Here is a 25,224-nt window from a genome sequence, read left to right as displayed (position 1 = left end):
GTTCCAAAGGAACCGAAGGAGTCAGAGCCGACTCCGAAACTGAAGATAGAAGGGCTGTCGATGAAGGAACAACTGGAACCAGAAGAGTCGGTGGAGAGCTCTAAGGCCTCTGAGGAGGTTAGAAGAAGAGGAATGGGTGGAGTCCTGGGAGAGTACATCACAACTCCAGCTGAAAGAGTGGTCTGGGAGGGGGGCAGAAAGACCCCTTAGCCGCTGGAAGCTGGTCCACCAGCCTCACTAAGTCTTCTTCAGACAGACTTCTAGAGGAATGAACAGACATCCCCATGGGGGATTCTGACCTTTCCAGGAATGGACTGGGAAGCTGACCAAGAAAAGGGTCAACAGATGGGCAGTACCTCATCCTGGGTGTATAAAGAAGATCCACTTTTGGCACCAAAGTAGTGGGTAGACACTGCTGTGGTGCAGAAGGACAGGTTGGCACCGACTGGGAAGCTACAGTAGTCGGTGTTGACATCAGAGCCAAGGGTGACGAAGTGAAAGACAGTGCCAAGATAGTCTGCTCTGAGAGCTTCAGAACCTTAGCTTTCAGTTCTGAGGAAGCCCCTACAGAGGAAGATTTATGTTTCTTTGTCAAAGGTGCCATTGGTGTTGATGGAGATGTCAGCACATAATGACTAGTCTTAGAACCAGAGGCAGTAGGAACTGTATCAACCATGGATAAAGCTTCTTCAAAAGGAGTCTGAAGAAGGCCCTTCAATATTAATTTCTATGCTCTACCAAAGCCTGATTACCAAAGGCTTGGCAGATAGAGCATTCCTGGTCCAAATGAGAAGGACCTAATTAGTAAATACAGGCGGAATGCCAAAGTTGGGCATCTTATGCATGCATTCCTGGCACTGCTTAAAACCAGTAGTGCCCTTAGACTTGTCTGCCATACTGATGACAAAAAAAAGGAAGGTCAACATGCAGAACTCCAGTGACACACTTGCACACACACCACAAAAGATACCGAGAAAGACTACTTGTAGAAAAACTACCTAAAAATAGGAGAGAAAGGGAAAATTTTACCAAGAATGGGTAAAAAGAACTACCCAACAGTAGAGAAGAGAGGTTAAAGGAAAGGACAACTACCAGCAATGGTAAAGAAGAGACACCAAAAGGTATAAAGAAAAAAATGCACTCACTCGTAAAAGTGTGGGTAGAGAGAAAAGTTTGAAAGGAATTAAGAGATGGACAAGAACATATAGGTTAGCTAATAAATTCTATAAAATCTACTTAGCTGCGAGAGAAGGAATGGCTGATGCATCCTGCTATAAGAGCAACAAACGAGATCTGAAGTAATATAGAGAAGAATATTGTGAGCAGAGTCTAAGCTTGAGAGATTTTTGGCTGGCGAGAGCTGTAAAATGGCCGAACAAGTTCCGAGGATTAGAACCGAGTACCCAAGGGTCAAAAATAGATGAAGAGTGACATCAGATAAGCAATTACAAGAAAAAATAAATCAGATACAGTTGGTTTAGATTTTGAAGTACTGAATACTGTAAAAGAGACAAAATAACTGGAAAAGGGAAGGAACAAGTTGCATGTAAATAAATGGAATTTGTGGCAACAATACATGCAGAATAATGTATGGGAGGAGGAATGAGGTTTAAGGAAAGGTAGGAAATTGAGCAATTTATGTAATATTGAACTGTAAGGCAGTTGTTATAGGTTCATAGGTTCATACTAAGCTATCTGCCCTGGGGCATTTATAAGCCTAGCCCGATTGTTTTTGGCTTACGCCACCCCTTGATTTGAGTATACTGTGCCCTTTTTAAAGTTTAGTTTACTGTGCCTCTGTCTAATAGTGACACGGAAGTAATCCCCGGGACAAACCTATGATCCCCCATCCACTCATCAAGATTCTTCTTGAAGAGAGTCAGTGAGATGCTCTGCCTAACATGAATTGGAATTCTATTCCAGAGCGAAGGGAGCCTCTGGGTTATGAATCTGTCCCTCCAGCATGTTCTATTTATTTCTGTGCTGAGGTTCAAGTCCCTCAAGCGCGTGGCTCTAAGGGATTTAGATTTACTGAGGTGGAGCATGTCCATTAATTCTGGGTTGGACATAGCTTTATATGTCAGGCAGAGATCGCCTCGAAGTAGGCGGTATGCAACTGAGTAGAGCTGGAGTTTTTTTAACCGAGCAGCATATGGCATCTGTTTGAGTCCCTTGATCCTCCTAGTGAGGTACTTTTGGGGTCTCTCTAATTGCTGCAGGTGTCGGGTAAGATACATCCCAAAGGGGGCATTGTATTCTATGATGGGCCTGATGAGGGATGAATAAAGGGGCACGATTACCTCTCTTGATCTAGATGTGAATCCTTTCATGATGAGGTGGGCTATGTAGAAGGTCTTTCTAACCACTTTGGCAATGTGGTTGTCAAAGGAGAGATTGCTATCAACTTGGGTCCCCAGATCCCTAATTACTTTTTCTGTACTTAATGGGTTACCACCTATGTGGTAATTTGTGGGCACATTGTTTTTGCCAAAGGGTATGACTATACACTTTTTGGCATTTAGCTTTAGACCATGGCTCTGGCACCAGTTATCCGTCTCTGCGAGACCTTTTTGAAGGATGTTTGTGTCAGCTGGAGAGTCTATTATGGCGCCCAGTTTGCAGTCATCTGTGAACTTGGTCAGCCATAGTCCTCCCACGTTGGCCTGTACCTCAGAAAAGTAAATACCGAACAAGAGAGGTCCCAGGACAGAACCTTGTGGGATGCCACTTGTAACCGGTTTCGAGTCTGACATGGCTCCAGCAACTCTGACTCTGTGGGTTCTGTCTTTGAGCCAGTTTGCGACCCATCTTGTGACATAGGGGTTTATATTTAGGCTGGATAGCTTATCTATGATGCCCGAGTGGGGTATTGTGTCAAATGCCTTTGCGAGGTCCAGATAGGCTGTGTGGACTACCTTCCCTTCATCTATGGCCTTGGTGACTGTTTTGAAGAAGTCGACCAGGTTCAAAAGGCAGGATCTGCCCTTGAAGCCAAATTGGGTAGGATCTAGTGTCTGTAGGTCCCCAATGTCTTTGTTTATGAGTTCCATGATGATCCTCTCCATAGCCTTGCATACTAGGCTAGTCAGGCTTATGGGGCGATAGTTTCCAGGGTCCAGAGGCCACCTTTGTGGAGTGGGACCACTGTTGCTGTACACCATTCTTTGGGCACATATCCTGTAGTGAGGCTGAGATTGTACAGCAGTTTTACTTGAGGGATTAGTTCTTCTTGGAGTTCATGTAGGATGCAACCCGGGATGCCATCTGGTCCCATGGAAGCAGTGTTTTTTTGCTTTGGAGGGGGCGGCCTTCACCTGAGCATCAGAGATGTTTGGGAGGCTGCACTCTGCCGGGATAGATACTTGCTCTTTTAGGGGGGGGGGGGGTTTGCACTGAACCTGTCTGCCAGGATACTGGCGATATCTGTGGGTTCAGTGTATTTTTTGTCGTTTAGAATCAACTCAGAACAAGTCTGGGAGTTGCATCCCAGGTTCCAACTTAACTGAAAAAAGCCTTATTATTGTCTTTAGTGTCCTGTGCAATTTTTCTCTCAAAGCTGGCCTTGGAGGATTTTATGAGGGATCGTAATTTTTTGCTAGTACTGATCAGAGATGCCTTCCCTTTTAGGGATTTTACTCTATCATGTAGTCGCTTCCTCCTTCTGTTGTACAGTTTATTTATGGCTGGGGTCCACCAGACTGGACGCCTGCCTTTGGGTGACTGGGTCTTGATTTTGTTTGGGATAGCATGATCCATGCATTCCTGGAGATGTCCGTAGAATGCGTTTATATAGGATTCTACAGTTTGGGCCGTAGTTTCCACCGGCCCTGGGGCCTTGAAGGATTCCACTTCAGTTTTGAGAAGTGTGAAGTTCACTTTTGAGAAGTTTTTCACTGTGGTTTTCTGGGCTGGGGGTGGGGTCGGGATGTGGATATCCAGCAAAATTAATTTATGGTCTGATCTTACCAATGAGGGATATACTTCTGGTATGGAGCATAGAGTCCCCATGTTGGTAATGATCAGGTCTAGTATGTTTTCCCCTCTTGTGGGAGTGGTGACTAGTTGTTCCATAGCATTTGAGTTTATAAATTCCAGGAACCTTTGGGCTAAGGTGCTGGGGCTTGAGTAATGCTCCCAGTCTATGTTTGGGTAGTTGAAGTCGCCCAATATAATGGTGTTCGGAGAGATCTTAGTGTTCTCCAAAGTTTTCAGGAAAGCCGAGTGGGATTCCTGACTTTGAGAGGGTGGTCTGTAGGATGCTATAAACTGAAAAGCAGTCTTGCCCACTGTCAGTTGCACATGGATGGTCTCCGATACTTCGTGCACTGCCACTAACCTGGAGATATGGATATCCTTGATAAATATGGAAACTCCCCCTACTTTTGTGGTTCGGTCCGGGTTTCGGGGCCGAAAAGCATGATATGAGGTATAACCTGGTAGTGCTGGGGTGCTCTCTGGAGCCTTGAACCAGGTTTCTGTCACTGCACAGATATCGATGTTCTCCATACTGAGTAGAGCTTCGAGTGCATGCATCTTGAGGTTAAGACTTCTGGCATTTAGCAGCATTACCCTTAGTTTCTTGTTCCTTGTGCTGTCTATGGAGGTGGGTTTGACTTTTGAGCCTTGCCTAAAAAAGGCACTATGGGGGTGGCAAGAGCCTTTGCCAATATCCGAAAGCCCAGGGGTGACAGGTGCAAGCCGTCCCTAGTGAAGCAACATGGCTTGTCGAGCATGTCATCCAAGGCTGACAGACACTGGATCCCCTTTGAATGACACCAAAATTTTAGCCAATTGTTAAAATCGATCATTTTGTCTTTATACTGTGGCATCATTCTAGGTGAGGGTAAGATGCTGCTCAAGGTCAGGGTCATACCGGCCTGGGCTACATGATCAGTGAGCTCCTCTATGTCTCTTTTCATGCAGTCGAGGGAGGTACGTCTCAGGTCATTCATGCCAGCATGTACAATGACTGAGTCATATTTCTATTTGCTTTGGAGTGACCTGAGTGCTTGCGTTATGTGGCGGATTCTAGCGCCTGACAGGCAGCTCACTGTGACCTTCTCTTTATTCAGCCTGGTGAGTGGGATGTCAGTGTGTCTGACAATAGAGTCACCTATTACAAGGGTATCAGGTGTGTTATTCAGCCTTAAGGGCTGTGACTGCTTGGCACACTGACTTTTTGTGCTATGTGTTGTACGTGTTTTGTTTTGGGGTAGCGTTTGCTTAGATGTCTGCTTTGGAGGTCTCTGTTGCTTAGGTAGATTTTTATTTAGAGCCTCCAAGTATGTTTTTGTGTTTTTATGTGTTTGGTTCGCTGTTGTGGTGGGACTATGTGATACTGGAATTGTGTTGTGTGAGGTTACCTTCTCCTCCTGACTGGTTACACCAGTTTTGAGATGAGAGAGCTCAGCCTCCAGTTTGGCTATATGGTTGCATCTCTCACATATATTTGAACCTGTTTGGAGGAGGAGAGGGTTGTCCGTGTACATGAGACAGTTGTAACATTGCCTCAAAATTCCCAGATTCACCAGCTGGACTGGAGAGGAAACCATTGACTGACCTTTGGACATGCTAAAGTAATATAGGGAACTGAATTAAAACGGACCAACAGCGGACAAGGTAATCGTAGAGAGTATAACAGTAAGTAGTGCTTATGGTTTATTAGTGCTAACTTGTAAGATTACTTATTTGGACCAGTGAGGGGCCTTAGAATGAGAATATGGTGTTTAATTTGAGAGATAGAGCAGTTCTAAGGGAAGGAAAATATGTAAAATATGTGTAAATAAAAAAAAATGTTAAAAGTTTTTTTTTTTTTCTATTAATGTGTGTGTGCTATGTCACAAGTGATAGTTTAGTAAAAGTAAAAAGAATGCACCAAAGTCCAGAAGGGTTAGAATTTTTGCATGGCAGTGTCTGCATAGGTAACACCACAAGCAGACTTTAGCATTTTTTTTCCTCAGCTAGATGGCAAATGCTGAAGGTGGAAAGGAAGGAGCAAACTGCATAGAAATAAGTGGAATTTCTGGGAACAATACATGCAGAATAATAATCAGGAAGAGGGGTGAAATTTAAGAGAAGGCAGGATATACCTCACAAGTCATCTGCAACAGCTGGAAGGGCCGCAGAAATACCTCACTAAAAGAATCACAGGCCTAAAGCAGATGCCCTATGCTGACCATCTAAAAAAAACTCCAGCTATACTCTGTGGCATATTGTCTACTCAGAGGTAATCTCTGCTTAACATACAAGGCCATGTGAAACCCTGAGCTGTTGGACATGCTCCATTTAAAGAAATCCCAATCCCTCAAAGCCACACGCTCCAGGGATCTAAACCTTGTCATCACAATGAACAAAACATGCTGGAGGGATAGGTTCCTGACCCAGAGACTCCCCATACTCTGGAATAGACTGCCCATACATGTCAAGCAGACACCTCCTTGGCCCTCTTCAAAAGGAACCTTGATGATTGGATGGGAGATAGGAAATTCACCCCGGGGATCACGTCAGTCACCCTGCTAGACAGTGGTCCAGGTAAGTAAATATTGTGGGACGAGATATCCAGGAAATTGTTATGGCTAGGCTTGTATAGGCCCTAGGGCCGATAGCCTAGTACCAACCTATGAACGTATGTTGGAGTGAATGATAATTATTTAAAAAACACAAGTATAATGCACAGAACTCATGAAAAATGTGTACAATGGTTTGCCTTTTTTAAATGCATGTGTGCCAGTGCCATTATTTAAACAGTGTGAAATTAATACAGGCATTTATAAAAATAAAATAAAAAAGATTCAGCGAGCCCCAAAAAAGAACTGGCAGGCTTTGGGCCCAAGCATGTTTAAGTAGTTGCCACACTACACCACAGTATGCATTAGACAGATATGCATGCATCCATAAATGTTAGAATTTACTGAAAAAAAAAAGCTAACTTCTGACTGGTAGAGAAAGTATACCCAGCCAATGACCTATCAAGTATGATCACTGGCATCAAATCAAGTACTTACTGTTAGCATGCCAACTGTGTACTGGTCTATTTTCTCAGTCCTATGAAAGGAAGCAGGCAGCACTGGATTACAGATGAAGAAAAATGAACAAAAATTGTGAACTTTGTGAAGACAAGAGAAAACTCAGTTCCAGATATCAATTCCAGATACTGCCACAAATTATACATCACACAGTACTAATTATATTTATATTATTTTAAAATACCCTATTTTACAGGACAGTTTACAATCCTGCTTTCCACATACAAACAAACGAACCTGGAAAGAAAGGCTAAAACCTAAGAATACAATGACAAGTCAGTGGCTACCTGGATTATGTGATCACCACTTAAAATGTGTGCAGGGAGGGGATAGACCAAAAAGAAGCATAGATCTCTAAACTACAAACTGTATATAGCACAATTTATTTTTATTTTCTATAAAATACTTCATCTCATCTAAGCATCTAAAACAGTGACTATCAGTACTAAAAGACTTGTAGCTCAGATTTAATATGCACCCACCTGACAGCCAAAGACTCAACGTCTGACAGTAAATTACATGGCACTTTAGCATCGGCGGTATACAAATACTTCAGAAGCCAACAAACTGCTTCTGCTTCAACTTCGCTCATCAGAAGACGTCTGATCCTGCGATCTCCATTCTCTTCTGCATAGAAACCTTCATTATGCACCTTTCAAGTACACAAAAAAAAATTCAGAAAGTAGTAAAATACGCTTAAACATTTGACAATGCACAGCTCAGGGATAAGACTCATTGAATATTGCAAATGGATTTAACAAGAGGAGAGTAACAAATTTTGATCAAGGCTACTGTAGCACAGACTTCCTATTATGAGATTAAAGAATAAAATAATTTTCATAATTTTCTTGCAGTTGTACTAACTTTTGTGTTTCTGAATAACTTGTTATTTTAACCTTATACTGGTTAATCTAACAGATGGTGCTAAAACTTTTACTTCTCATTCCATCTACATTCAAACTTCAAATTATTCCTGCTATCAAAAGTACAGTTGTGTACACTTACCATAAATGTAGATGTTCGAGTGTATTCACTGCTGCAGTCACTACATTTGGGTTATCTGCCTGCAGGTAGCCCTCAGCCGGCCTGAATATCAAAGTCTTGGATTCCTGCATCGGATGCTGTCTCTTCTTTCATGACATCAGGTCGTCAGGGGTATAAAACATGCAGCCGATGCCATTACATCAGTTTTTCTTACCCCAGATGTCAGGTGCCCCCATAATGGGAAGCAATTATATGTTGTGTTACACCTCCAACAAAAGCAAACACACCAAAAAGCACAAATATACCAAACAAGAAGGAAAGGTAGAGCCAAGAGACGTCTGGGGGCTGGCGGGAGAGTAACCAGGACTGCAACAGTGAATACACTCGAACATCTACATTTACGGAAAGTGTACACAACTGTACTATGTTCTTTGTGTTTCACGGTTGCAGTCATTACATTTGGATAGATTCCCAAAGCTAAGGAAAGGAGGAGGCAGTTAGAGAGCATAAGGACCAGCTATTAAGCCCTGCAAAACTGCAGTGGCAAAACTACTCTGGATTTAGAAAAAATAGGCATGTGGTAATGCTTGGTGAAGGTATGAACATAGCTCCAGTTAGCAGCTTCTAGGATGTCCGTGGTAGAGACCCCTCTTAGAAAGGCTGTAGATGTAAATGCGGCCATGGTGGATGTGGGGTAGGTTTTCCGTGGTGCTTACAGCAGAAATGAATGAAATGGGCTATCCATTTAGAAATGGTTTGCTTTGAAATGGCCTTCACCTCTGCCCCTGCAACAAAGCCAAACTAGCAGCTGTTCAGATTTTCTGAGAGGCTTAGTCCTGTCCAAATAAAATCTAAGTTGTCTGTGCACGTCCAAAGAGTGCAGAATTCGTTCTCCCTTGTTTTGTGGATTAGAGAAAAAGGTAGGCAAATGAATGGACTAATTTAGAGCCACACTAGACACCACCTTGGGCATAAAGGAAGGATTGGTCCTGAGGGAAACCCTGTCTGCATGGAAGATAATGACGGGCTCCACTGCCATGAAGGCCTGTAATTCAGACACACTTCTTGCTGAAGTGATGGCTAGAAGGAAGGCTGTTTTCCAAGAAAGGAATTTCTTGCAGCTGGTTCAAATGGAGGGAGAGTGAGCTTTTCCAAAACAAAGTTAAGGTCCTAGGCTGGAGTAGGGGGCTCGCCTGGGGGGTCTTACATTTTTAGACCCCCTGAGGAATTGCTTTAACAGGGGGTGAGAGAAGAGGGGTGGTTCAGTATTACAATGTGCTGAAATTGCAGAGGCATGAATTTTAATTGACGAGAAGGATAGGCCCTTGTGGAGCATTTCTGTTAAGTACTGAAGAATATGAGGTAAACTGGGCACCGTATTGCCCATACCCTGGGTCTGGCTCCAGGAACAGTATCTTCTCCACTTTTCAGCATAGGATTTTCTAGTATTATGTCTCCTTGGTTCCAGAATGACATCTAACACCTGCTTACTGAGGGATGCTACTGGAGAGGTCAAGGAATTAACCAGGCTGCAAGGTTCAGGGTTTGAAGCTGAGGGTGCAGAATCTGGACAGCAGGGAAGGTGTCTGAGGTAGGTGCCATGGATCCAGCAGTATCATACTCCACAAAAGGGGGTACCAGTGCTGGCAAGGCCAGTCTGGTGTAATTAGTATTGTCCTTAGTTTGTCCTGTTTGATCTTTAGCAGAACCTTCAAGAGGAGAGGCAAAGGGGGAAAGGCATAAACTGAGAGGCTTTCCCAGGTAAAGGACAGGGCATCCACTTTCCAAGCTTGACTGTGGGGAGTCCTTGTGCAGAATTTGTCCAATTGGTAGTTCTGAGGGGAGGCAAACAGGTCCATCTCTGGAGTCCCCCATTTGTTCCTCAAGAGGTTGAATATTTTTGGTTCCAGTTTCTATTTGTGTGGTTCCATGAGATTTCTGCTTAGGTCATCTGCCAGTGAATTTAGCTTGCCTGGCAGGAATTGGGCTTGTAGGTGCACTTGGTAGCTCAAGGCTCTGTTAAACAGAGCCATGGTTAGTCTGCAGAGAGGGTACGAGTGGGTTCCCCCCTGCTTGTTTATGTACCACATAACTGTGGTGTTGTCTGTTTTTACCAATAGTTGTCCTGGAAGGATGTGGTCTTTGAAGGATGTGGTCTTTGAAGGTTGTCAGGGAATTCTGTACAGTTAACATTTATTTTTGGTTGATATGCAGGTGCATCTGACTCGGGGTCCATTTGCCCTGAATGCACCGCCCTGCCAAGGGAGCCCCCCATGCACAGTCTGATGCATCTGTAGTCAAGGTTTGGGCAGCAGGGGGTAGATTGAAAGGGAGCCCCTTGTTGAGGTGGCAGGCCTCTGCCCACCAAAGGAACTCTGCCTTTATACAAGGAATGATAGGAATCATTGATTCCAGGTCCTGAGAATGCTTACAACATAGGCTTTTTAGATACCATTGTAGTTTCCTCATATGCAGTCTTGCATATGGAATTAGTAGAATGCAAGAGGTCATGAACCCCAGGGCTTGCAGGATTTTCCTTGCAGATAGCTGGGTCTTTATGGCCAGTAGTTTGAAGTAGGCTGTTAAATAAACTTGTTTCTCTGGCGTGCGGTAAGCCATCTGGGAAGTTGTGTTCAACCTTGCTCCCAGGAATACAATCTGATGGCAGGGTACTAGATGAGATTTATTTTCGTTTATGGTGTACCCCAGCGAGGTTAGAAGTTTCTTTACAAATGCCAGATGTTTTAACAGCATGTTGTGGCTTTCTTGCCTGAATCAGACAATCGTCCAGGTATGGGTATATCTGAATATTTCTCTGCCTGCAAAATGCAATGGCTGAAGCTAGACACTTTGTGAATACCCTGGTTGCAGTAGAAAAGCCAAAGGGAAGTGCAGAGAACTGATAGTGCATGGAGCCTGCTCTGAAGCGTAGGTATTTCTTGCAAGATTCCCTTATTGGAATGTGCAGGTAAGCTTCCTTTAAGTCTAAGGTTGCCAACCAGGCATCTTTGCCTAGCATAGGAAGCAGCTGTTGAAGTGTTTGCATTTTGAATTTTGGGATTACCAAAAAGGTGTTTAGAATAGAACGGTCCAGGATAGGACACCAGGAGCTGTCTTTCCTGGGTACCAGGAAAAGTCCTGAGTAAAAACCTTGTCCCCTTTCTTCTGCTGGGACAGGTTGAACAGCCCTGATACTTAGAAGATAGAGAACCTGCTGTTGAGCCTCTGCCCACTGATTTGTGGGTAGGTCTGGCCAACCGTTTGGGGTTGGTAAGGTGTGGAAGTGGAATCTATATCCTTAGAAAACTATATTTAAAACCCATTTGTCCTGGGTAATGAGTTCCCAGTTTCTTGCATGCAAGGCAATCTTTCCTCCTAAGGGAGCAGGCAGTTGAGCAGGTCTTGGAAAGGTGAAGTCATTGTGACATTTTTCCATAGGGGGGTGTCTTACTACTTCCAGCTTTGGAAGTGGGAGCCCCCCACTGCTTAGACCTGTGTGTACCTTGAAATTGTAGCCTAGGTAGTCTGCTGTTCCTGGGTTTGGACCGAGAAGGCCTGGAAGAGACTGGAAAGGACCAATTCTTAGAAGGCCAATGCCTACTAAATCTCGGAGGCTGTACTTGCAGGAAATCTTTAACAGTTTGCCTAGATTTAGCTTTTTACTCCATCTTTTTAAGTACTTCTTCTGCTTTGTTGCCAAACAGGTGGTCTTGGTTTAAGGGGGCATCCAGTAATTTAGCTTTAACATGAACTGTCAAGTTTTGCTCCTTAAGTCAAGCATGCCTTCTAAGTACAGACCCACTGACAGCAGCCCTGCAAGATGCTTCTAAAGAGTCAAAACCACATTGCAAAGTATGTTTACCAACTTGTTCAGCAGAATGCATTAAATCAAGAAGTTATGTACTCACCATAATGTTTAATGTATGTAGTCCATCTCGCCTCACATTCTTACCCGTGGGTTTGGAGCTGAATATCGGCTCCAACTCGGCCGATTTTTTCTAGCTCAAAGTCTTTCATTGGCTGGGCTAAGCAGGTATCCCATGGTGCACTGCTCCATATCCCCAGATCTAGTTTGCTGCAAAACTCATTTGTACCTCATGCATACATCACATCCAGGTAAAGAATAAGCCAAACAAGGGAACTCTGTAGATAAACAACCTAACCTCCAAATCCTCCAGGAAGGGGGAAGGATAAGTAAGAATGTGAGGCGAGATGGACTACATACATCAAACATTATGGTGAGTACATAACTTCTTGATGTTATGTAGTCCTATCTCGCCTACATTCTTACCCGTGGGACAGCGTCCCTAGCACCTACATCCTGGGTGGCTCATAGGAAAATACTCCTGAGAACTGTGGAGCCAAAGGACGACCTGCCCTGGAAACCACATCCAATTTGTAATGAGAAACAAATGTGTGAGGAGAAGCCCAAGTAGCTGCAGCACATATATCATCCATGGACAATATGGCCTGATAGGCCGTAGCTGTAGAGACAGCCCGAGTAGAATGAGCCTTGACCAGAAATGGCAGATCTTTACCTCCTGCTTGGTAGACGAAAGATATACAACTAGATATCCATCTAGATAAGGTGACCTTGGAGACCGGGGACCCCATTCTGTTTTCCGAAAAGGAAACAAAAAGTTGATCAGACTTCCGGATATCTTTTGTTCGGTGCAGATAGAAGCGTAATTGTCTGTGTACATCCAACTGATGAAATCTAAATTCTGCCTTGTTCGAAAAGTGAGGAAAGAACACAGGCAACTCAATGGACTGATTAAGATTAGACACGGAAGCCACTTTTGGAAGGAACGAAGGGTTTGGTCTAAGAGAGACCCTGTCCTTATGGAAGATTAAGTATGGAGGTTTAATGGAGTGGGCTTGAATTTCTGAAACTCGCCTTGTTGAAGTGATTGCTGTTAAGAAGGCTGTTTTCCAGGTCAAGAATTTCAATTTGCAGGTAGCTGCAGGCTCAAAAGGTGGTAAAGTAAGGGCTTGTAGAACAAAATTGAGATCCCAGGGCATGATTGGTTCTGACACCGGGGGACGGAGCAACACAGTACCCTTCAGGAATGCTTTGCATAGTCTATGAGCCATGAGACTAAGCTCATTCACTACATGAAAATTAGAGATCGCTGCCAACTGAACTTTGATGGTAGCTGATGTGGAACCCTGATGGAAAAGCATAGACAAAAACTCCAAGACTGAAGCGATTGGAGCTGTGTAAGGATCAATGCCTCGGGTATGTGCACAGATGGAAAACCTTTTCCATTTACTAGAATAAATCTTTCTAGTGGATGGTTTATGAGAAGACGATAATATATGAACCACTTCTGGTGAGAAATTATGAAGCCTAACTAACGATGGAAGTGGAGTAGCCAGGCTGTCAACCGGAGGGTCATCAGGGAGGGGTGGAACTGTCCCGACATGTGCGTCAGTAAATCTGGTTGAGGGTCCAGAGTCCAAGGAGTATCCACAATGTATTGCTGAAGAAAGGGGAACCATACTTGACAAGGCCAGTGTGGAGCAATCAGAATCATTCTGCTTCCCAAGGATTGTGCTTTCTGAATCACCTTGGACAGCAAGGGAAACGGAGGGAAAGCATAAAGCAGACCTGAGGGTAATCTTGAACCAGAGCATCCCTGGGTGACTCCCCCTGTGGGGGGATCAGCGTGAAGTAGTCACTGCATTTCACATTTAGGGGGCTTGCAAAAGGTCACAGCAAGGCTGACCCCATCTGCTGAAGATTCGCTCTGCAACCAGGCGATTCAGGGACCACTCGTAAGGCATCAGAATAGCTCTGCTTAGCCTGTCCGCAATCACGTTGGACTTCCCCGGAATGTGCGTTGCCACCAGAAACTGTTGGGAAGTTACTGCCTAATGCCACACTCGCATGGCCTTTCTGCACAGAGGGTAAGACCGGGTTCCCCCTTGCTTGTTTAGATACCACACTACTGACATGTTGTCCGAGTGTACAGCAATCGTCCCTAGAGGTAGAACACTTTGAAGTGCCTGCAACGCAAGTAGCACTGCTCTCATCTCTAAGACGTTTATATACAGATGTATCTCGTGTTCTTGCCACGTGCCCTGGACTGTCCTGCCAAGATAATGCCCCCCCCCACCCCATCTGGGAGGCGTCCATGGTCACCATGGCAATCGGAATGGGTGGAACGAATGGCCTTCCCCTGTCCAAATTGTTGATGGAAAGCCACCAACCGAGGTCCTGCTTGCATCTGTCCGTGAGCAAAATGGGGTGAGGAAGTGGAAATCTCTGGAGAGACCATTGAACAAAGAGGAGCCATTGGAGAATTCTCATATGCAATCTCACTAGAGGGACCAACATGACTGTCGCTGCCATGGTCCCTATGAGCTGGAGAACCCATCTTGCCTTCGCTTGCCTCAGGGGCATCAGCATGTGTATCTGTTGTTGTAAGACTCTGATCCTCTCCTGCGGTAAGAATGCTCGCATTCGAATGGTGTCTAATGCTGCTCCTATAAAGGTGACACGCTGCAAGGGCAATAAAGCAGATTTTTCCCAATTTATTGTTATACCCAACTGGTGACAGAGTAATGGTAGCATCTCTGGTTTGAACTAGCTGATGCCTGGTGGGGGCGGTAAGGAGCCAGTCGTCCAGATATGGAAACACTTGGAATCCCTGACGTCTCAAGTGAGCCGTCACCACCGCCATACACTTGGTGAACACCCTGGGGGCTGTGGTGAGACCAAAGGGCAGGGCTCGAAACTGGAAATGACTGGCTCCCAGCCGGAAGTGTAGGTGACTCCTGGATGCCTTGTCCATCTTTACATTGTAGTAAGCATCCTTGAGGTCGATGGAGCACATCCATACCTCCGCTCCCAACAATGGGAGAATCGACTGTAGCATGACCATACAGAACCTGGACTTGTGTACATAATGGTTCAGTTGGCTGAGATCTAATATGGGTCTCAGGTCCCCTGTTCTTTTCGACACCAAAAAGAATCTTGAGTAAGTCCCTAATCCAATTTGGTCTGAGGGAACACGCTGGATGGCCCCTTTTTCTAGCAGCTTTGAGACCTCTGAGGCTGCTTGATCCCTTTGACTGGGTGGAACGTCTGGGATTTTTCTGATTGGAGGAGGGTGTGATGTAAACGAAATGAGGTAACCTCCGGAAATTATCCGGAATACCCATCGGTCCTGGGTGATGCTTTCCCAGGCTTCCGGATATAATGAAATTCGACCCCTGACTGGCTCCGGATAAGCACAGCTGGGCACTCCCTCAGGAACGAGAGTAGGGAGAGCCACGAAAGGAATTGCAGTCTCCCGAATTGCGGGGGCCCCTTCTGCCTCTGGGGTGGCGTCTCCCTGTATAACCTCCCCCTCCTCTGCCTCTGGAGGGGGGGTTCACCCTGTGCAGCAGGAAAAAACCTCTGTGATTTCTTGAACCACACCCCCCCCCCCCCGCTGGGCCTTGGGATAAGGCAAAAACGGACCTCTATGGCAGACAGGGTCTTTTGCTCGCACCTGGTGAGGGTGTCTTTCACTTTGGTCCCACACAAGGAGGAACCATCAAAGGGGGTGTCAGTGAAGGAAGAATTGAAGGCCTCCACAAAGTGACACAGGCACAGCCAGGCTTGCCTTCTAAGGGCGACTCCTGAGCTTGCTGCCCTACCCGCTCCTTCGGCTGCATACGAAATGAGCCGCATGGATGAGTTGACAATGGAACTGAGGGTAGAGACCTGGGCGTCAACCGTCTGAGCCACTGCCTCAGGAACATTACCCATAAGAGTATCTCCTAACTCCTTGAGGAGATCTCTTTGGAGTCGAGTGAAGTGAGACAGGTAATTCAGCGACCGTAAGGTAAAGGTTGCTGATGAGGGGGTACGCTTCCCGTACCGATCCATGGTCCTAGGCTCCTTGTTAGGAGGATGGATGGATGAAGAAGACTCTGCTACTTCCTTCTGAGTGGCTGCCGCCGCCACCATAGCATCTACAGGGACTCCTTTAGACAGAAACTCTTTGCCCTGGGGGCAGAAAGAAACTTGTTGGGATGCCTGGGCACGGGCTCTACGGAATCAGGGTTTTCCCACACTCTTCGACATATCAGATCAAGGAGCTCGTCGAAGGGTGGAGACACCCAGGAGGAGGAGGGCTGAGCACCAAAGGCCTTAAGGAATACTGACTCCTCCTCGGAAGGGGCTTTGGACGGCCAGTCACCTCTTTGTTTCAGTATCTCCAGGATGTCAGAGAAGGAACCATCATCAGAGGATAACTTGGGGGACCCCTCCGATTCCTCGAGGTCAGTATTAGAGGTGAGGGACTCATCCTGGAAGTCTATGTGCTTCCTCTTGCACTTCTTCTTTCTAGGGAGCTCCTCAGGCATGAACTCTGAGGGACCCTCAGAAATTTGGGGACCACTCGTGGGGGTATCCCTAGGCCCTGGTGCTCTGCTGTCCATGGATGGGTGGTAATCAGAAGCTCTCACCGGAGTGGTGGGGGACAGAGTGACCGACCCACCTGATGTAGCTGACGATCTGGCCAGCGCGGTCTGTATAGCCTCGAAGGCAGGCCCTCCCCAAATCCAAGGAGCGACCGGCCTCCGAGGCCATGACGGGGGTCGGAGTTCCCCGAGCGGAGGCACCGAGAGGGAGGCTCAGGACCGTAATAAGCCCTGAGACATAGTCCCCAACCCCGAGGACAAGCCGACGCCAGTACCGATGGAGCCAAAGGGGCCATCGGAGCCGGCCTAGTAACATCACACGGCGCAGAACACTCCGGCTCTGAAGACAGAGATGCGCTCGGAGGAGTAATGATCAAAGAGAGGGTCGGGACGGGCTCCAGAGCCGAAAATAATTTTGCCAAAACCGGTGACTGGAGGAGCCTCTGAACCACCCTATCAACATCCACATCCGAAAGGGTCCTGGAGGATTTGGAAGACAGGGAGGGAGATCTCCTCTCAGGAGAAACTGATCTGATACTGGGCGATCGGCTCCTAAGAGGTTCCAATAAAATTGGAGCCGACGTCGGTTCTGTCAACACCAACACTTCCTGCGGCCCCGAGGACAGTGGAGCCGAGGAGGTCGATGCAATTTTTGAGATTTTCTCCAGAGGCTCCGATGAAGCTGACTGAGCCGGAGATCTCTTTTTTGACTTGCCAGATTTAGATTTTCCACTGGGAGACAAATCCATAGACTCTTCAAAAGAGGGTTTCAAGAGTCCCTTTAAAATTAGCTTATTCTTTCTCTCTTGGAGAACTCTAGGACTGAACGCATGACAAAAACTGCAGGACTCCTGCAGATGAATGGCTCCCAGGCAACAGACACAAATGGAATGCCCAATCTTGGAGAACTCTAGGACTGAACGCATGACAAAAACTGCAGGACTCCTGCAGATGAATGGCTCCCAGGCAATAGACACAAATGGAATGCCCATCGGTGATGGACATTTTGTACCCACATTTGGAGCACTTTTTGAAACCCGAAGGTTTGTGCTCCTTGGGATCTTTGGTCATCTTACTACCACACCAAAAGTCAAAACACAAGTCTGAGAAGAACTCACAGGCGCTCACAACACAAAACGTGGGAACGAACACTGAACAGGGACCAAACACACACTAAAAAAAAAGTACCAACCTCTCAACAAAAGGGGTGATGACCACGAGGAAAGGGGTGGTCCAAACCTCTAACTTAGACAGTCTAGACCGTACACACACAGAAGGCAAGAGGAGGAGGACTAGGCCCTCTAACTGAAATGGGCCTAGCCCGAGGGAACAGTCAGCGGGATACCACACAAACAATCACACGATCACACCTCAACAACAACACTTAGACAAATAGCTATGAAAATAGCTTTGATTATGAGCCAAAAAATTTTTCTTAAGACAAGAAAAAAAAGGTACTTAGCCACAGCCAAGCGAGTCCACGTCCGAGCTACACGAGCGGTAAACGAGATCTGTGGATATGGAGCAGTGTACCTTGGGATACCTGCTTAGCCCAGCCAATGAAAGATTTCAAGCTACAAAAATCGGCCGAGTCGGATCCGATATTCGGCTCCGAACCCATGGGTAAGAATGTTAGCGAGATAGGACTACATAACATCCTGTATTTCTTTATGTTCATCACAGTCAGGAATCAACATCATTTTCTGTTTAAGCAGACCCATAATATGCTGTTGATACTTTAACATATGAAACTGGCAATTTAAGGCCCTAATGGCCAGAGTAGCAGACGTGTATACCATCTTACCCCATCTGTCCAAGGCCCTGGAATCTCTATCAGAGGGGGTAGGGTTTTTGGCAGCAGTAGCCTTGATGCCTTTTGGTCCTTGGGAAATGATCTCTGGATCCGCAGTAGGATTCTTGAAGAGGAACATGTGAGAGTCAGGTACTCTGTAATACCCGTCAGGTTTTCTGGGAAGTGGAAGTAAAGAGTCTGGGGCCAGGCTAGTTTCCAAGAAGGCATCATCTACAAAGTCCAGAACACATGGGATAGCTAAAGGCCTGTGTTGAGGGAGGAATAAGAACTCCCCAAGCCTCTTTTTGGAGTCAGAGTAATCCTGGCTTTCCCCAGTGGAAATGCTCCCTAAGAAAGTGCAAGGTTTCACCAAAAGAAAAATCTTCTGGAGGGGAAGCAGAGGGAATGGAATCCTCTGCATCAGAATCCTCTTGGGTAGATAAGGGCAAATCCTGATAATCAGAAGACACAGAAATATCAGAATCCTGAACAGAAGAATCAGAAGGAAAATCAGTTCTTGGTCTCTTAGAGGGAGAAGGTTGGCTTCCACTAATTAAAGTAATAAGGTCTTCAGCCATTCTAAGCATTTGTTTTTTAGGCATATGGGCCTGACCATGCAGTTTGGACATCGGTTTTCTAGGCATGGGTCGAGTTTTAGGCCTTGAAGAAGAAGATGGCGTCGGTTTAATATGGAAATCTGTAGGCCTGAATACACCTTCAGAGTCTGGCTCTGGACCCATCCAAGGTAAAGACATCCCCAGGTTCCATAGTCGAAGAAGCATCTCGTGGCATACCGGACTCCAAATGGGTCTCAGTAGAGGCCTGTGAATCTGAAGTAGCGAGTATCAGGGGCTGCGAAAGCACCTCACTGAGTACCGGCGAACTGGCGACTAGCTTAACAAAAGCGAGGTCGGCAGTTTTGGACCTATGCAGTCTGTCTCTGTCTTTATCCTTACATTTTTTCGGAATGTCATCAGTCGAATGGCTTACCGAAGCCATTTCTGGATAGTTATACCGAGTACCAAAATAATTTTCTGCAAAAATAGACTGACGACGAATAGTTCAGGGGTTGAATAAAGCCCAAAACCGACAGCAAAGGACGTCATGGTCTGGGCCTAAGCAAGGAATGCAGTACGAATGAAAATCTTTATAAGGTATTTGCTTTCCACAGGTAAGACAATTGTTAACTTTTAGTGACATCGGTTTAGAGCAAGAAAAAGGATCCCCAATGGGGTACTAAGCTTTTTTGAAGACTTTGGCTCTGAAACTCGAAAACGAAAATTTCAGGAGTTGGACGACCGGCACTTGCGAACTGCTTCTGTTTCAGCACCGCGCAGCAAGAAAGACTGATGTAATGGCGTCGGCTGCATGTTTTATACCCCTGATGACCTGACGTCATGGAAGAAGAGACAGCATCCAACACAGGAATCCAAGACTTTGATATTCAGGCCGGCTGAGGGCTACCTGCAGGCAGATAAACCAAATGTAATGACTGCAAGAGTGAAACACGAAGAACATCTATCAAGCACAATGAAAAGGAAGAAAATAAATGCAGGCTTTCTAAGATGTAACCTCTAGTGCCAACATGTAACAAAATTGACAGATGCTTTTAAAAAGGCAGATTTAAAACAATCCCTGCAGGGTATTCTATCAAAAATATTGGGGAAACAAATTGTTGTAATTAAGGAAATAACTATTTTGACCTGGGACACAGGATCTGAATTGCCTATACATATTAAGGCCTTAGTAAGCTTAATTCTGTGAGCTGCTAAAAAAGCAATTACTAGCAATTGGAAATCAAAATCTAAACCACCTGCATTTGAAGTACTGAATATTGTAAAAGAGATAAAATAACTGGAAGAGGGATCTTTAGAAAAGAGAAGAAAAAAAATACATACAAATAAATGGAATTTGTGGTGACAATGCAAGCAGAATAATGTTCAGGAAGAGAAAGAATGAGGTTTTAGGGAGGGCAAGAATTGAGCATATTATTTTGCAGCTAAAAACTTTGTTCTTTTAACATTTATCTGGTTAACCTAATAGATGCTGCTAAAACATATTTCTCATTCCATCTAAATCCTCAAATTATTCCTGCTAATAAGTTATCAAGGACAATGAAAAGGAAATAAATGAATGTGGACTCTCCAAGATGTAACCTCTAGTGCCAACATGCAGCAAAACAGGCACTTAAAATGCACAGATGTCCCACTGAGCTTAGAAAAGTAAGTGTTCCTTACCATGCAGTAACTTCTTATGTACAGGTACATATCTCTCAAGATAATGCACCAGCTAATTCATCAGGAAAGGTTCAGAGATGTTTTGTCAATCACTATTGAATGAAGTACCTTCCTATGCTCTGCTTCAGATGCCTAACTGCAAGTTATGGTCACAGTACCCATTTTATTGAAATTCACCAACACCAGCCACAAACGGTAAAATCCACAACAAAGAGCAGCGGGACACAGAAATGACAACCAGTCCTATTTTATTCACTAAAACAAGCACGATTAGCACTTTCGTCTGTGATAAACAGACTTCATTAGATGACATTTACTTGAATAGTCTACCATATTTAAAACACACCCCATCATCATGTGACTTCCACTGTATCACATTTAAAGAGCCCACACACAATTATAAGCATTGTATAATGCATCACATAATACTAACAGAACCACTTAAAAACATGCTTAAAAAAAAAGAAAAAATGACTAAACAGCCATTAAAATAATTCTATGTCCTTCTATTCCCATCTTGCAATATTCATAACATAACAAACTTCCGAACTTGAAACTACGAAAACACCAAGAAACTGGTAACCAACAGTCCAGGAATCCACACAGGTACAAATTTAACGCACTTTAATTTAAAATACAAAATTACAGCGTTTTTGCTGCTGAAAATTCAGCAGCTTCTTCAGAAATGGAATGAAAGCGCACCAAGCTTTCAAATTTAAAGTAAAGGAAGTAGTTCAAAGACAAAGGGAGTGGCTAAAAAAGCATCACTTCCTACTCCTAAACTTAGTTAAAGTAAAATAAACGAATAACATATAAAAAGCAAAACCAGCCAGCCCTAGGTCAACCAAACTCACATAAAATGACCTAGTAAACAGTTAAATACATATTAGAATCTGCATTCACATTGTAAATTAACAAAAAATTATATATAAATTTAAATATATACTAACGTTATGAAATTTTAAAAAGAATTTTAAATATACAATATAGATGTAACCCACAAACCGCCAACTGTTATTGTAAATCAGTGAAAGAAACCTTAAAGCAATATCAATAAAAAATAATAATAATAAAATCAAGTACTCAGAAAGTAAATACAAATTAAATTACCACAAGTAAGAAACCTTAAAACCCCCCATCAAGGGGAGGTAAACAATACTATGGAAGGAAAAATACAAACATACTTCTGAATATATTACCTTTTATACAATCAAAGTATTTTGATAATAATTTGATTTCATAAAAAATCATCTCAAGTAACTTCTAAACTTTAACACTGAAGAAATGTTGCAATTTTCGTTTAAACCCGGAACTGTGAATGCATCTAAACTAAGTTGCCATTCAAGTTCACAGGTTTCCAATAATAAAGAAACAGGACCCCCCCTGATGTTAGGTGCCACATGGTCTATGCCCATGAAATGAAAACTGTGACCAGGAGAATTTGATACATGTTTTGCTAAAGCGTTTTCACATTTTTTATTTTTAATGGCATACACATGTTGATAAATGCGTTCACGGAATTTACGATCCGTTTTGCCAATATAGAATGCTGTACAGCAGTCACACAGTGCTATGTACACAATAGATTTTGTGTCACAAGTAATTATGTTAAATATCTGATATTTCCTATTCCTAACAGAAAATGAATTACCAGTTTTTAACATTTTACACCAGTTACATGCCCCACAAATAATTGTCCCTTTTTGTCTAATAAAAGGATTAGTATCCTTGTTCCTCTGTAGTAAATCTTTAATATTATTCCCCCTTTTATAAACAACAGAGGGTCGATGACCTAACTTCTCCAACAAGAGGGAGTTGCACCTAATAAAGTGCCAGTTCTTTTGAATAATCGCCCAAATATTATCAGAATTGAAATTAAAAGTAGTTACAAAACTCGTGGTGAACCTACGCTCAATTGTGGTACTTGATGTTTGAATGAACGCTGTGGAATCATCTCTTACAGGGCCAAGAAAAGATACAGAATCATTTACAATTACCATAGGGCTATCCTCTCCAAGGAGTGGTTTATAGAAGCCAGCAGATCTCTTTAATTCCACTTCATTTATAATATCATCAATCAGTGATATCGGGTAACCTCGATTACTAAATAGCTCTTTCAGAAAAAAACATTCCTGTTGAAAGGCGCTAACAGAACTACACATGCGTACTGCACGTACAAGTTGTCCTTTTACTATTGAATGTTTTTGTTTAAATGGATGATGACTCGAAAAATGAAGAAAGGAATTACAGTAAGTTGGCTTCCTAAAAATTGTTGACACATAATTTCGATGTAATGAGTCCTTCACTAACTTCACATCTAGATAGTTAATTTCAGTATCAGAGAAATGAAATGTGAATTTCAAGAACTCAGTAGTCTGGTCATATATTCAATCAAATTTTGAGCAGAATGGGCATCACCCTGGAAGAGGATGAAGATGTCATCCAAAAACCGGGTATAATACTTCAGATACGATCTAAATCCTGAATTGTTAAGAAGGAAATTCTTCTCCCAGTATGCCACAAACAAGTTAGCTACACTCCCTCCACAGGGTGAGCCCATAGCAATCCCCTGTTTTTGTAAAAAGTACTGCTTCTCAAAAATGAAAAAGTTATATGATAGGACTGTCTAGTAACTGTGTGACAATATCAATTTCGTTACGTGATGCATTTAGGTCACCTAACATTAAACCAATCCATTTGATGGCTTCTTGGTGCGGAATGGAAGTGTAGAGATCAACAACATCAATTGAAAGGAAGTTCACTGAATTATCAAATTTGATGTTGTTGCTAGACCTCAAAAAAGACCAAGAGTCTTTACAAATCTCAGGAAGAATTTTTAAATATTTTGAGATAATACTATCAATTAACCTTGCACAAGGATGGGTCAAGGATGACCTGCCATCCACAAGGGCTCTCATAGGGGGATTCTGCAGGTCTTTGTGTATCTTAGGTATCCCAAACATTACTGGGACTTTCGGAAAGGAAATATCAATAAAATTATAGGTGTCCACATCTATTTTACCAGAAAGGAAAAGGTCTCTAAAATAGCCTTTGATTCTATAATGAGACCCTGACATCTCATTCAAAGAAGAAACAGAATAAGCTGAAGAGTTTAAAACTGATAGCATCTTCTCATTATAATCATGTTTTTCTAAAATGACCAACCCACCCCCTTTATCTGTCTTAATAACCCTAACTGGCATTTGGCAAAGATTATTTAAAGCCATAATCTGATCATTAGAAATGTTGCCCTTATCCTGTATAAACCTCTGTACATTGAATATTGGCAAGTGCCTGATATCCACTTCGCAAACATTTTCAAATAAGTGCAAGCTAGGGTGTAGTAGGAGGTTAAAGGTACTAGGCAATTTTAGTGTTGAGTGTTCATTAGTGCTATCGTTACCAAAAACGATTTCAAATTCAATTTACGGACAAAACATTTCAAGTCAATTGGCGTTTTAGCTAAATTGAATAGTTTACTAGGAACGAAGGTATAACCATAGGACAGCAACTCAACAAGGTCAGCTTCAATGTTGATACTTGAAAAATTATAAATTTTAAAGTCCCCTTTACTGTTAGTCAAAATAACGGGAAGGTTGCTCTCCAGGTTCTCCTCTTCGGTATGTAAAGCTTCTAATACCGTTGATTGTTCCAGTTCTTGTTCTTGTTCTGTGAAGGGCGGTTGTTCCGACCTCCTAAAAAATTTTTATTGGCATTGTTATAGTTGTTTCCAATAGATTTATTATAGGTGTTTGCTTTAATTCTGTTGCTTCTTCTTGGACCAAGCCCAGATGGTACATCGTCACCTTCCTGTATGACATCAAGTTTGTCAGAGCAACCTTGATCAGAGTTCCTAGTTGGAGCGCTATCAGTACTTTTTAATAGTACTAAAATCAGTACTATTTTTACCATTTATATTTCTACATTTTGTATTTTTATACTATTTATACTAATATTATCATTATTATTGTATGTAATATATTTAACAGGATATTAGTGTTTCTTTTTTTAGTATGTTAACAGTGGTCTCCCACTGTATATGTCTTAAGGTTTTGGTACTATATACTGTTGTGTGGATCTACTTGTATTCATTTATTAGAAAAAGCATTGAAAGTTATGTTGATCTTTTTGCATTCATTTTTTCTTCATTATAATAAGTATATTAAATGTACTTATGATTTATTGAATTCATTTAATATATTGCAACGTATTTTGATATATTCAATATAACGTTATATATTTTATATTTATACTGAATTTGTAGACAGACATTTGATAACTGAATTTAAAGACCAATGTTTTCTGTGAGAAAATTGTATTTTCTACACACAATGAAAATAGTGTGCATTTTACTTTTAGAAGGAAATGAATGAAATGTGTTAATCAATTAATTAACCTATTGACCAGCCCACTAGATAAAGTATAAAAACTAATGCATTTTGTGATTTTAATTCATCTCTGAAGTCGTCTCCGGAGGGAGACGAAAGCGCTAAGATTTTTTGTTTTTTGTTTTTTGTTTGGTGTGAAAATAAATCGATTACATAACTTTACTGGTGGACTTTATCCTTTTGGAATTCTGTGGGAGGAAGACCTTTATTGTTCGTGGAACAGGTTTTTGTTACTTGGTAAGATAAAAGAATATGTCAGCCAGGTGAAGACAGCATAGATTGTTTGCTATTAATGGAATTGGAGAAGTAAGGCCACCAGCCTGAGGTTTGATAAGTCTAGATGAGTCAGAAGGGTCTGGAGTAGGATCCAGAATCCAAAGTTG

The 25,224-nt window shown here is 43.2% G+C and overlaps 1 protein-coding gene across 1 annotated transcript in view; it reads right to left on the bottom strand.

The window, feature by feature from the left end:
* SLX4 (SLX4 structure-specific endonuclease subunit) overlaps nucleotides 1–25,224 on the bottom strand; it is a 1,828,351-nt gene that overhangs the window by 549,296 nt on the left and 1,253,831 nt on the right. Inside the window, exon 11 of the mRNA XM_044089343.1 lies at nucleotides 7,508–7,677. Within this exon, the coding sequence (XP_043945278.1) occupies nucleotides 7,508–7,677 (170 nt within the window). The remainder of the gene's footprint in view (nucleotides 1–7,507; nucleotides 7,678–25,224) is intronic.

This window comes from Protopterus annectens, chromosome 12.part0 (assembly GCF_019279795.1).
Source record: "Protopterus annectens isolate FY-2018-M chromosome 12.part0, PAN1.0, whole genome shotgun sequence".
Classification (NCBI taxonomy): domain Eukaryota; kingdom Metazoa; phylum Chordata; order Ceratodontiformes; family Protopteridae; genus Protopterus; species Protopterus annectens.
This window is presented reverse-complemented; position numbering and strand designations above follow the sequence as displayed.